Source organism: Athene cunicularia, assembly GCF_003259725.1.
Source record: "Athene cunicularia isolate RWA chromosome 6 unlocalized genomic scaffold, athCun1 chr6_part1, whole genome shotgun sequence".
Classification (NCBI taxonomy): domain Eukaryota; kingdom Metazoa; phylum Chordata; class Aves; order Strigiformes; family Strigidae; genus Athene; species Athene cunicularia.
Window position 1 is genome coordinate 14,461,629 of NW_020799105.1, and position 12,385 is coordinate 14,474,013.

General features: G+C 39.1%; 1 protein-coding gene across 1 annotated transcript in view; it reads right to left on the reverse strand.

Moving 5' to 3' along the window:
• Positions 1-12,385, reverse strand: part of LOC113481689 (VPS10 domain-containing receptor SorCS1-like) — a 181,089-nt gene that overhangs the window by 44,259 nt on the left and 124,445 nt on the right. The window contains exons 17-20 of the mRNA XM_026851517.1: positions 6,307-6,420; positions 5,130-5,301; positions 3,484-3,586; positions 1,681-1,766 (exon numbers count right to left, since the gene is read on the reverse strand). Of these exons, the coding sequence (XP_026707318.1) occupies positions 1,681-1,766; positions 3,484-3,586; positions 5,130-5,301; positions 6,307-6,420 (475 nt within the window). The remainder of the gene's footprint in view (positions 1-1,680; positions 1,767-3,483; positions 3,587-5,129; positions 5,302-6,306; positions 6,421-12,385) is intronic.

Genomic DNA, 12,385 nt, shown 5'->3' on the forward strand with positions numbered 1-12,385 from the left:
TGTGTTATTAACAGGAATGTGGTGGTGTCATTAAGATAAACAGCCATGATTCAGCATGTGCATTGGAAGTTAGGATGAAGGTTTCATATTTCTGTAATCATTCCTAACTTGTGATATCAAAAGAGGGAACACAGTAGGATACCACAAAAAAGTACAGACTATGCTTTTATGTACTACTAGCTTTGCATCTTTGAGTACATAAACAATCAAAATAATGCTAAACTCATCTCCAGAGACTTCAGCTGAGTCGAATTCTGAATTGCATTGAACGGTGGTACCGAGGTGGGAAATGCTAATGGTATTGTCCCCCCAGCAGGGTCCCCAAGCTCATTAAATGTACCTGAGACACAACATATCTTACACAGCCATATATTAATATTGTCATTACAGAAAACCACAGTGGTCTTTAGGAAATTCAGGGCTCTGTATATTCACATGGTAGGAGACAGTTCTCTGGCCTTATGAGCATTCAGCACATAAATAAAAGGCATGGAGAGCATGAGGCAGAAAGAAAGCTCTGTTTTCAAATGAGTGAATAAAAAAGCAGAAAGGTTAAGTTTCTTACTCAAGATTATGCAGAAGGAGCTCAGAGTTGGTTCAGAAATGAGTTCAGATTGCCTGAATTCTAGCCCATGGTCTGAACTGTAGGAACAAATGAGCTTTCCCTGCACATTAGTCTAATCCAAACATCATATACCAGCAGCAAATAGACAAAACCAAGACAAAATCTACTCCCAGTGGAGTGACTTTGTCAAGTGAGTACTGAGGCAGACCTAGAATGTCAAAGACTTTTGGCTGTCATTTTATCAAGATAAAAAATAAATTAGAGGAGGCAGTTTCTCTGTGAATTATCTGTAATGAAACAGTCAAAGCCCTGAACCTTTCTGCCCTGAGTATCTTTACTGTCCATTTCCTCAGCAACGATGTATGAGCAATCAGATGAAACCAGTTTGAAAGCCATTGTGTTGAATAGTGTTGTTCGGGAGGCTGCAGCTTTCAGTGTCTCTCCTGAAGCAGTACGGCAAGCACAAGTGTCTGATGTTCATACAAATAACTCAAACACCCAAATAACAATTGGGTTTGTGACAGGCAAGAGACCTACACAACCATGTGATGAGGAAGGCACACAGAAACAACACCCACTTAGTGAAATTCTCTATTTTTACAACAAAGCAGCAAAATATGTCAAGGACATTGGGTTGAAAAACTTCAGTAGGAAAAATACCTTTGTAATTTTTGATTTTGAGTTTCTTTTGTTGCTGTGAAAAAAACAAAGTAAGGATTCAGGTTGTTTAGGCTGAGAAACAACTGTTATTGAACGCTGCAGTATGAGAGTTACCAGCCTTGGGTCTGTTAACACAGTCCAGACCAGGGTAAAAGATTAAGCTTTAAACTGGCAGCATTTTGAGGCAATGAGAAAATTTGCTTTTAAGCATAATTAGTTTTTTCCTGTGCTGCCATTTAGTGACAAAGATGTTGTTGCTATTCTGCTTAGCTCAATGGAAATTTAAGAGCAAAATTACCAGCTCTAAGTATGGTGCTCTGCTTATTAAACACTTCTATAATGCTTTGTAGAATGGGACATATGCTAATTTTAAAAGGAAATACTGATGCTTCCTGGCTGTTGTCATGCAGTAAGAATATCATGATGATTATACCCAGATTAATAGGAGGACTAACCTGCATAAAACTTTCCGATAACGGAACCAAAGATATTAAGTGCAAGGTGACTTTGCAAACAGTTTTTAAGAGGTCATACAGAAACCCTAAAAGGTGACAGGAAAGTTAGACTACTTTGGAAAACATTCTCACATCCAGATCATTTAAATATGAGCTGTTGCTTGTCTTTGCTTTTAATGATATTTACATGCTGTTAGATATAAATGCTTTACAGGAAAATTTCACATGAGTCAGGCTTAGAGAAACTGAGCCAGAATCCCAGCCTTCAGAAATCAGCAATGTTCTATGCACTGCTGGGTTTGGTGCCTGCCCCCTCTCCACTTGCACAGACTTTAGTGATTATTTTCCTTTTGTGTCTTCTTCAATAGCAGAATATTTCTGAATGCCTTGTCCTTGTTTCTCTTCAGACATCTTTCACTGACATTGTGTTATTGTCAGAATGACACAGTCCTGGCCCTCAGCATCACCACAGGCACGAGCAAGGTCTACAAGAAACCCCTGTGCTGTGATTCCTGCCCCTCAATACCATACCTGAGGGGCAGTTTTTTACTGCTGTCATTTGTCTCTCCCTACTCTTTTAGTAATTCCCTCCACTACAGAGATGCAGTGACTTCTCAGGGCCTCCAATGAGCCTGCCTCAGCAGTTCACTCTTCTTCTCAGACCCAGGTGGGTCCTTAGATGGAGCAGAATGACCTAGAAAGATAACAGTAGTATAAATCTCAAACAAACTCTTGTACCTTGGCTCACCATCTTACCTTCCTTCTTTTTTTTTTTTTTTTTTTTTTCCCCCCCCCGTAGGTCAAGTGGAATATAGGCATGAAAAAAGAGAGCTGGGAGGCTGTGGTCTGTGGAACAGCTCTGCAGTTCTGAAGGCTTCAAACTGTCTCAGAGGGATACAGTAGATGTTAAGATGCAAAGGGACTACAACATAAGCAAAGGCTACTGGTTTTTTACGTCCTAAAAGATATTAACTGTGATAGAAGCTAAAGGAAGAGTCTTCACCAGGGTGTAGCACTTAAAAATACTGACCACCACTCCAGGGGGCAAGGGTTGAATAAGACACACTTTCTTCATATGCCATTGGGAAAAACTGTGCATGCATACACGGACATATCCAGCCTTTTTTAACTTGCCTGATGCCTTCTCTTCAGCAAAAATGGAGTGGCACAGATTTTGTCGATGCTGAAAATCCAGGATTGTATCATGCTGTATACCTGTGCGGGGCAGAACTAAAAAGAAAATGGATAGTCCTTGTTTTGTGATACCTCTGCCATGTTTGAAAGGGAAAGAAACTTCCCTTTTAGAAGTGGGGCTGCACTAAACAATCTCCAGAGTTCCTTTCGAACCTCAATTATTCTGTGAAATCAGTATCTATTCTATAAAAGGATGTTTGTTCTTTTGCTGGATTGTTTAACTTTTCTAGTGAGTGGTGTGATTTTTGTTACTGAAACAGTTAATTCTGTAAGTGCTTTAGTGTATATACAATTATGCTGCTATAACCACAGTTTATTCTGCTATAGCTTGCATATAGCTGGGCAAATGTTCTTCTTTATTGAATATTTTTTTTCTGCAACACCAACCCAAAGTATTGTCAGACCGGGTCAAAAGTTTTGTTGCTCTCTAAACTCTTTATATTGACAAATCTAGGAGCAAGAGGTCAAGATTCATCTAGCAGGGAGAGCAATCAGAAAGGCTGGAGGTTGATCAATACTGTTTCAGCCCTCAGGGCAATTCCTAACCTCTTCCTTATCGGATATACTGATAGTAGGGCCACCTTTAGATCTCCTCAGAAGTTGACTCACTTATTAAATCATACTTTAAGTACTCCTTGATACACAGCATGAGAAAGATAGCATCTCTTAATGGAGGTGTTGCTTCTCGATTCTGGTGAATACCGAAGCAGAGCTATCAAAAAAGATCAGAATCAACAGAAAAGACAGAACAATTCACAGCAGATCCCTGCATGACAGTGGTCAGGGTATTCTTACAGAATATATGAGCTGAAAAACTCACAGAAATAAGAGCAGGACATTTGTCCTGAGTTCCCCCCACTGTGGGTGATTGTCTCTCCTTCTAATTACTGGCATAATTCCTGGATAGTTTGTGACTGACTTCTCAGATTACCCATCTCCTTCTCTCAGTCTGTTTTAAAACTTCACTGAGAATAGAAAGGACATGCCACGAACACTTTTTAAAATCTTTTAAAAAATTTTAAAATTTCGTTATAAAGCCTGAAAACTCAGAAGCATGTTTTGGACTTTTTTTGTCTTTAAACACAGACATTAATAATTAATCCATATGAAATTACATGTTTATACTGCTAAGACAGATCTACAGAGGCAATGTTGTATGACTGTCACTACTGAAATAAAGTGACCACATTTTGGAGATAAACATTCAGGTCAAACTACTGCTTCAGGTTAGATATGATTTATTATATGTTATTCCCTTTACAAATCAGGACACCTGTTTACTGGGTAAAGCATCAATAATATAGATGTAAAAACCCCAAGACACCCCTAAAAAACTCAGCTCCAGAGGTCATCCTCATTTCTCTTTCCTCACTGCAGATGACATTTACTTATGGAGAGGGTCAGAAGTAATTTCCATAAATGCTCTAAGCTGTAAAGGGATGTACATTGTCCCTTAGTGTAAAAACATAGTTGTTTTAGGATTTATTGGCCAGCTACACAAGAAACTTAAAGAAGGAGAAGCTTAAAGAAATCAAACTGGATTAGGGGAAAAGAGGAAATAGTTACTTTGTGAATATTATTATTTGGGAGTCTACAAATGAACATAGATAAAGAAGTGTGGAGAAGAAAAAACAGGCAAAAAGATTTTAAACGTTTTTCTACAGATTCAGAAATGGAGTGGAACAATGAAATACTAAGTTACAGACGTAACAAAACCACAGGTTCTTATCAGAGTCTGAATCAGCTTCATACTTGCAATCAATTTCATCCTCGATGCTGCTGCTGCTGAGATTTCACGCACAAATGTCTAAATACTATGTACCAACTTGTGCAATGGGGACAGACCTGCACTTGCACTTTGCTCCATGTTTGGTTGAAAGGGGGGGGGCAAGTAAAATGGAAATTGAGTTTCAAACACAGCAAGAAGTCAAAAGCACAGTTAAGGGTGGGGATCAGGATTCAAACCTGCACTCTCCAATTAACTGTGAAATTTCCAAACCAAACCAGTTCCCAGTTTTTATCAACTTCTTCCAGCTATTACCCTATGCAACCACAGTACTCTTACAGTCTTACCATCTCCATACATCATCCACTCCATTTTAGAGCAAATTCCACCCAGCTACATCATGGAGCTGACTGACTTTATCCCACAGTCTTTTGGTTCACCTCTTCAACACTTTCCAAACTTTGTCTAGCATGAATCAGACTCAAAAACACCCATGGGGCCTGGGACGCAACATAAAAATAGAGCCTACCTCTTCCAGCTGCAACAGGAAAGTGACATTGTGTCCTTGCTCGGCTGTCAGTTTGCCATCAGACGTAATTATGCGAAGGCCCTGGGGGGCTTTGCCAGGACATTGCTGTGGTTTTGCTGTGTATCGTTCTCTCACACCATCCGTGCAGTTATTAGAAACAACTTTCCGGTATCTGAAAAGGAAAAGAAATCTGTCAGAAAGATGCTGACAGAGCATAACAGGATTAACTGGGAAAAGGGAGGTATTTTGAGATTTCTTTATACTAAAGAGACTGGAAGAAAACAGATTCCTAAATATATTTTAGCATTTGTTTCAGCCAAGCATTCCTCATGTGCCTAACATACAAGTAGTTAATACTGTTGCTAATGGTGTGCAATATTTTCCTACATAGCACATCTATATACCACATATTAATGGATTGCCTAAAACATAAAATTTTATGATGATCTATGCTACCTGCTAAATAATTATAAAGTTATTAATAAAAGATATACACATACAGTATGTAATTGTATTCAATTATTATACTGAGGCACAGTTTAACAGCTTTTCTCACATGCTTTCCATTTCTCATCAGTTGTGAGGCAACTCCCTCTAAAGACGCAACCCTTGACAGCTATGAAAATAAGAGTTGAAGAAAACAGCAATGTCTGCCTATCTCTGAGTGTTCAAAATGCCAAAACACAGCTTGGGTTGCTTTGTTTGCTTTAATCACTTGCATCAGAAATGAAGTTTGAGGTCAGTATCTTAACTTAAACTACATCTTCTATTGACTTCCAAGACAGCAAAAGAATAATCAGCATTTGGGCTAGTTGCCCATCTATTACTTCAGTTCACATGTACATTAGTTTCATCTCTTTCCTCTAATTTGTTTTCCACCATTTCTGCCTCATCTGATCCCATATGACTTTAACAGGAGTCTTTTCAGACATTAATGATTTGGCCTTTACCTTACAGTTTCCCCCCCAAGTTTCTTTAAGGCATCATTTTTCAGAGAAAGGTCTGGACCATATGTGATGGAGATCTGGGGTGCCAGACTCTGCAACCTAACAAAGCCAGGAAAGAAGAGGCCCTGAGGGCTTCAGCGAGCTTTGAGACACATGTATTATTCTAGTTGTCATGGGGTTAAAGTCCATATGAGTGCTCTCGCAAAATAATAGTCTGGTGTGCCACTTACCCAGTGCTGTTGAGATAACTCTGCCCAAGGCTACAATCTTTTGACAAGGAAGATGGGTTATACCAAAATGCTGGTAAACACTGCCCATTGCTGTGACGTTCATATCCATAATCGCTGTTTTAGCATTAGAAGAAACCACCACATAAAAAGCAAAAGAACAAATACAGGTATTAGTTCACGCTTTCTACTACCCTACGAGTTTTGATCTTCCCAAACTGTTTAACTAGGATTTCTGATTTTTTATTGATAAAACAGATTCATCCTGCTTTAGGTTTTTTTGGGGGAGTAGAGTTACCTTGAATATGTTCCAGTATAAACAAGCAGAACCAGACCAGGTAGTTTACGAGCTATTGCTTTAAGTGTTCTCCCTCCACAGTTTAACAGTGCTTCTTGGGTTCAGCTCTAGACTCAAACATAATAAAAGCTAGAGATCTAAGCTAAGCTTTATCACTGTATCAGTGATATGATTGATGCTGTATGTATCAGTCATATAGTAGAAAACTAAAGTGCTAAACAGTTCATTGTATTTGGAAACTATATCACATGAGTTGTAGAGAAAAATTTACAGCCCTGAGAGAGCTCTCGGCCAAAGGTATATTTAGGAATAGAAACAGCATATTTGGTAATGGACAAGAAGACTGTGATCTTCAATTCTAATTTAGTTTGGAAGAGGAAACGTTACCAAAAATCGTGTTAGAAACGAGTCAAACTGTAATTGTAGTCCCAATTTGGGTTTAGCTATGACTAAATTTGTTTTGGTTCCACTAAGCAACAGTTCAAATTTGTTTTGATTACAGATAAACAAAGACTCTATAAAAATTGTTATTGTGGAACAAATAAAAAACAAAAACCTCTTTAATCAGTATTTCATTCACATGTGGTTTGAGTCTCCAGCTGTTGAGTAACGAGAACTGTTTGGTTAAGAGAATCATTCTTATTCCTTTTACTAAGCTTTGTCCATAACAGAAAAGTTAAGGGGATGTCATTTCTGAAAACTACTATACAGACAGAGTCTACCAACTCCATTCCAACATTCCAGTTGCAACATGATCTTAAAATGGCAAGTCTTTGCAAAGCCCTTTTTTTGCTTATTATCTTTAATGTCTTGGTACCAAGCAGCCTGATAGTCTTAAGAGAGGATTAGGGCAGCATTAGATTACATGATTAAAGGCTCATCTCTCTATACATAAAGAAGCAGAGAGGAAAAACAGTAGGCAGAAGAACCCCAATAACCTGGTGGTAGCCAGTGGAGCCCCTGCCCAAGCTCCCAGGGCTGTCACAGGAAAAGCTATCAGCCCATGGCCAGGGTGAGACCTACCAGATCATCAATGGGAGAGATCCTCCCCAGATCACTTTGCAGATCACTGAGTGGGGTTACTGTACACAGGGGTATGGGGCTCATTATGCCATGCCATGGAAGAGTAGCTGGCATCCCCATTTCTGTTTTCCTGGGTGAGGGGCTATCTGGTGTGTGTGTGTGTCTGTTGGTCTAAGTCTCAGACACTGGACTCAGACCACAAGTCACAGGGATCCACGTGCCTGCACTCTCAGCAACTGGACTGACTGGAGTGTGTGCATACTGTGCAGGTGAGCACCAAGCCAGACAAACCAGAGGGTAGGATAAAAGACTTGTGAGCTAGGTGCTGATGTGCTCATAAGTCTGGGCTGGATATCATGGGATAAATCTATGAATTGGTTACTGGAGAGACCAAGAGGTCAGGGGTAATGGCTACTGGTGTAAAGCCATATAGGTGTGGACCTGCTTGTGAGATCTGTTACACTTGTGTATGTCTATGCATAAGGGATGCCCACTTGTCAGCAAGGCATCCAGGAGCCAGATACTGGACAAAGATGGGTACTGGTAGGATCAATATTGTATGTATGTTTATAGTGAAGGTATTGTCCACAAATGGTATTTCATCTTGATCAACCCTAGAGGGGAACAGAATGAGGCAACCGGTGTTTGTGTGAGTGCTGTGTTTTCTGTTTGTGTTAATCTGTGTCACCAGACGAGTACATATACATATATGTACCGTACATACAGGCTCAACCTTGTTACTGCTTTGGTCAGGGGACACAGAGCTGCAACAACCTCACCTCTATCAGGCTACTGGATTCAGCATCTCCCAATAGGCAGCAGTGAGATTAATGATATTTGTAGAATAATAACAACAACATGAATGCTTAACATAGTGAAGACTTTTTTCAAATGTCTTTTTCTTTCTAGATCAATGTACGATGGCTTAGAACAAAAATTTAATGACTCACTGTTAAACAATTTTAAGTAGTCTGGTACTGATCTAAGATATGAGATGGAAAAAAAAAGGAGACAATATTTTGCAATTTCTTTCTGTTAAATTTTTTATACTTGTTATGAAAAGCAGGACACTGAGAATTTTGTCACCACTTTTACTCCTGCCTGAAACTTTTCTGAATCAGGAGAAAAAAAAGGTTTGAGGTAATCTAAGAAAGGAGAAATTTAAAGGAAGGCATTAAGCAAAAGAAATTTAAAGCTGGGTATCACTTGGGAAAACTAAACATCTATTAGACTGCATGACTGTTCCAAAGGAACATTTTGGCAGCTGTGATGCTTGGGATATCTACAACTAGTAATTGAGAACATACTCTAGGAAATGGCAATGAAGTAGATGACCTAAATGGTCTTTTCCTCAGTTTTTTGATTGAATTTTCATCAATCTATTTACTCAGATGCTAGTGACTGAATGTTGCTTAATTGCTTTGAAAGCATCAGCCAGCCTATTCTCCCACTGCCATGTGCTTCTCTAATCATACTTGTTGGAATAAGAACACTATAGCTGCAGAATACACTTTATAATGAAGAATAACACTGTTCTGATTTGCTTAGAGAAAACAAATATTTACATACAAGTGGGACCCCCGTAATTTTGTAATTCATTTGTCAACACTCCACAGTACTGTATTCCTAGGTTACCACGTGTCACTGATTAAAAAGCTGTAACACTGTACACACACAATATAATCAGTTAGGTGAAAACAAACCAAAATAATATAGTACAATCTGTCTCAGAGGGGATCAGTACCCATAGTCCAATTTGATAGAGTAGTATCAGTCTGGGATTTCTTACTATACACACGTCTAGACTCATACCATAATTTTGGTTCCTGTTAGTGCTTGCACATCTGGACAAGCCAAGCTTGACTTAACTAGGTTTGACTATACTTGGATCATATTTCTCAGAGTCAAGAGAATGAAATCATAGGATTTTCCACAGCAGAAATAGTTATAAGTACAGAAGTTTCACAGTGTTGTTTTCAGGCTTGCAAATCGTCTGGCTCATTAAGGCCCTGCAGAAATATCATCCCAGTAAATGACATGAATTGCTGTTCCATATCTCTCTACAGATGCACCAGCCGCTCATTCACCTCTGCAGTCTTGGAATCTAATGAATTCCTTGGCTACAGGCTGGTGCACGCAGAACACTGGTGCTGACAACAAATTGCTGCCTACAATTTGGCACAACAGGCTTCGTAGCAATCAACAAGCATTAGCATCGATTGGATTGCCATAGCACGAGCTAGTATAGCAGAATTTGGAGAGAGGGAAGGCTTCAGCTTTAGACTGCAATCAGCCAGCGGAGTCATTGCCTGGTAACTGAGAATTCGAATTTGCATATATTGATGATATTTTGTGCCTGCCTGAAAAGAATTCAGGTGAAATAGATAATGTATCTATCAAGAGAGTGGGAAGCATTTACCAGCAGGGACTGTTTTATTAGTATGAAGCAACCCATTCTGTGGCTCTCACTGAGGATGGTCCTACCCTGGCCCCTCTTACTGGTTTAAACTGGAATTTTATTTGTCCTAGTCAAGTGGAATTGCAAGTCCTTCTCTGTAGAGACAGATATGAATTAATACCAGAAGTTCTACATCCCTGCTCAAAGCTCATGGTAAATTCCATTATCTAAGATTATTTGCAGCACAGGTAATAATAAAAGGAAATTAAATCCTTTAAGGAAGTTCGTCGCTTGAGTACAGACCTGACAAACATACTGTCATGTAAATCCACATGAAATTATTAAAATCCCATTGTTTTAAGATACAGAAATAACCAGTTAAGTCACATGAGTGATTGGCATGCTCATACCTTCCAAAATTCAATAAATGACTTAACATTCCTTAACACTAACAGCTTTACCTTAAGGTCAACCACACCAAAACCTGAAAATGCTACTTAAGGTTTTGTATGCTGTTCTTTGTGAACTTTTCAGACATTAAATGAGGTGGAATTGAGGTACCTGTGATTATAGTCACCGTTGTTCTGCAGTTTCCAAAAGCCCTTGTAGAAAAAAATAACTGTAGCCACAGACAAGGAAAAGTCTTACCACCTTTTTATTCACTTAATACCACTGTCTAATATTGAACTATGATAAAAATGTAGAATTGTGTTAAAGGGGAGCTGTGCTTGCTTCCCAGTCCTACAGAATCTGACATGGGATTTATCTCAGAGAAGGATGGATTCAGCTGCATTTGAATTATGGATCTATGAAGGCATATGATTATAATTGCATTACAGCATCTGGAGTTGAACTATACTATATATTATGTTAACAGGGAACCTGAAATCCCCAGAATCTTTCCAGTAAATTCATTCATGGTAGATCTCTAGACCCCTAAAGATGCAGAGATGCACTGTAGACTTTGCATAGTGATCCTGCATTTTCCACAAGCATTCAAAATGAACAAAAAGTTCATTCAAAATTACTATTCGTTAGCTAACCAAGCCTACTTCAATGATAAAGCAAAGTTAGTTAACATAAATGTGCAAATGTATGTGTATTTCAGAACTGGCACCTGCATGATCATCTGAACTTATCATTGGTAACACATGAAGCCAACAGAGTCTAATCACATTCAGTATTTGCCTTCTGCTTCCTCACAGTTTGTCAGGACAGTTTCTCATGACACAGGACTCTGATGTTTTAGAGTAAGAATAAACTTAGCAGGCAGGTCTGTAATTTAAGTGCCAGACAATAAAAAAAAGAGCTACCCAGAACCTTGTTGATATCATCGGTGAAATAAATAGACCCGATTCGCAGTTGCACTAAGGCTTCTCTGTGCCTTTCTGACTATTCAAAGTCACTAGCACCAGTACCAACAGGTTCATACTTCCCATGAAGGTGCAAGATATGGCACTATTGATAGAAGCAGCCCTCAGTATTAATGACCGTGGGTTCAGACAGTGAGACACTTAACTCAAAGCTTCTATTAAAGGACCTGGGAGACAGTTAGCTGAAGGATGAACACCACCAAAGATTTCCATCCGTGTCTAGGAGGTGTTTCGACTGAAGAGATATTGCCGTAATAATGCTCAAACGGCAGGAAGGAACACAATGTAAGGAAACTGGGAAAATTAATGCTTTAATAACACACAAGTAACGGTATCATCCATTTACCCAAATCAATTAAATGAAGAAGGACATTCTCGTTTCTAGGCCGTTGCTAGGGCAAGATTTGCCGAGGGATCTGCACATTTCCACTCCCCCGTATTTCTGAAGCGCTATTGCCCTCTGGCTGCGAGCCTCAGCCCCTGCACGGAAAACAAATACCTGCCGCTTCGACCCTAGCCCCGGCTAGTTTTGGTTCTAGCCCATGATAAGAGACGTCTACAGTCGGAAGAGCTCAGGTTCCCAAGGCTAGAAAAACTACAGTCATTTTTAATGTCACTCAGTTTTGTTGCTGTGTAAAACAATAAACAAATGTGCCCTGTTCTCTGAGAAAGAACTACCATGGGCTGAATACTGATTTGAAGTGAACCTGGAGTTCTGTGATATTACCAGGAGAAAAAACATAAAATCTTTATGTCTTTTATAACTGGCATTTTTTCAGCAATAATACTTTTTTTTTTTTTTTCCCCCCTTTACCTGACCAGAGATACATTTTTTTACTCCAAGCTCTGACAAGCTTAGGTAATTAAATTTCCTCCATATAAATTCAGTTTTTAAACAGCAAAGAAAGTCTTACACTGATTAGGACAGGGATTGTTGTCTTTTTTAATTCTGTATACAAGTGTGGGTCCTGTAACTATTGATGTTAATAG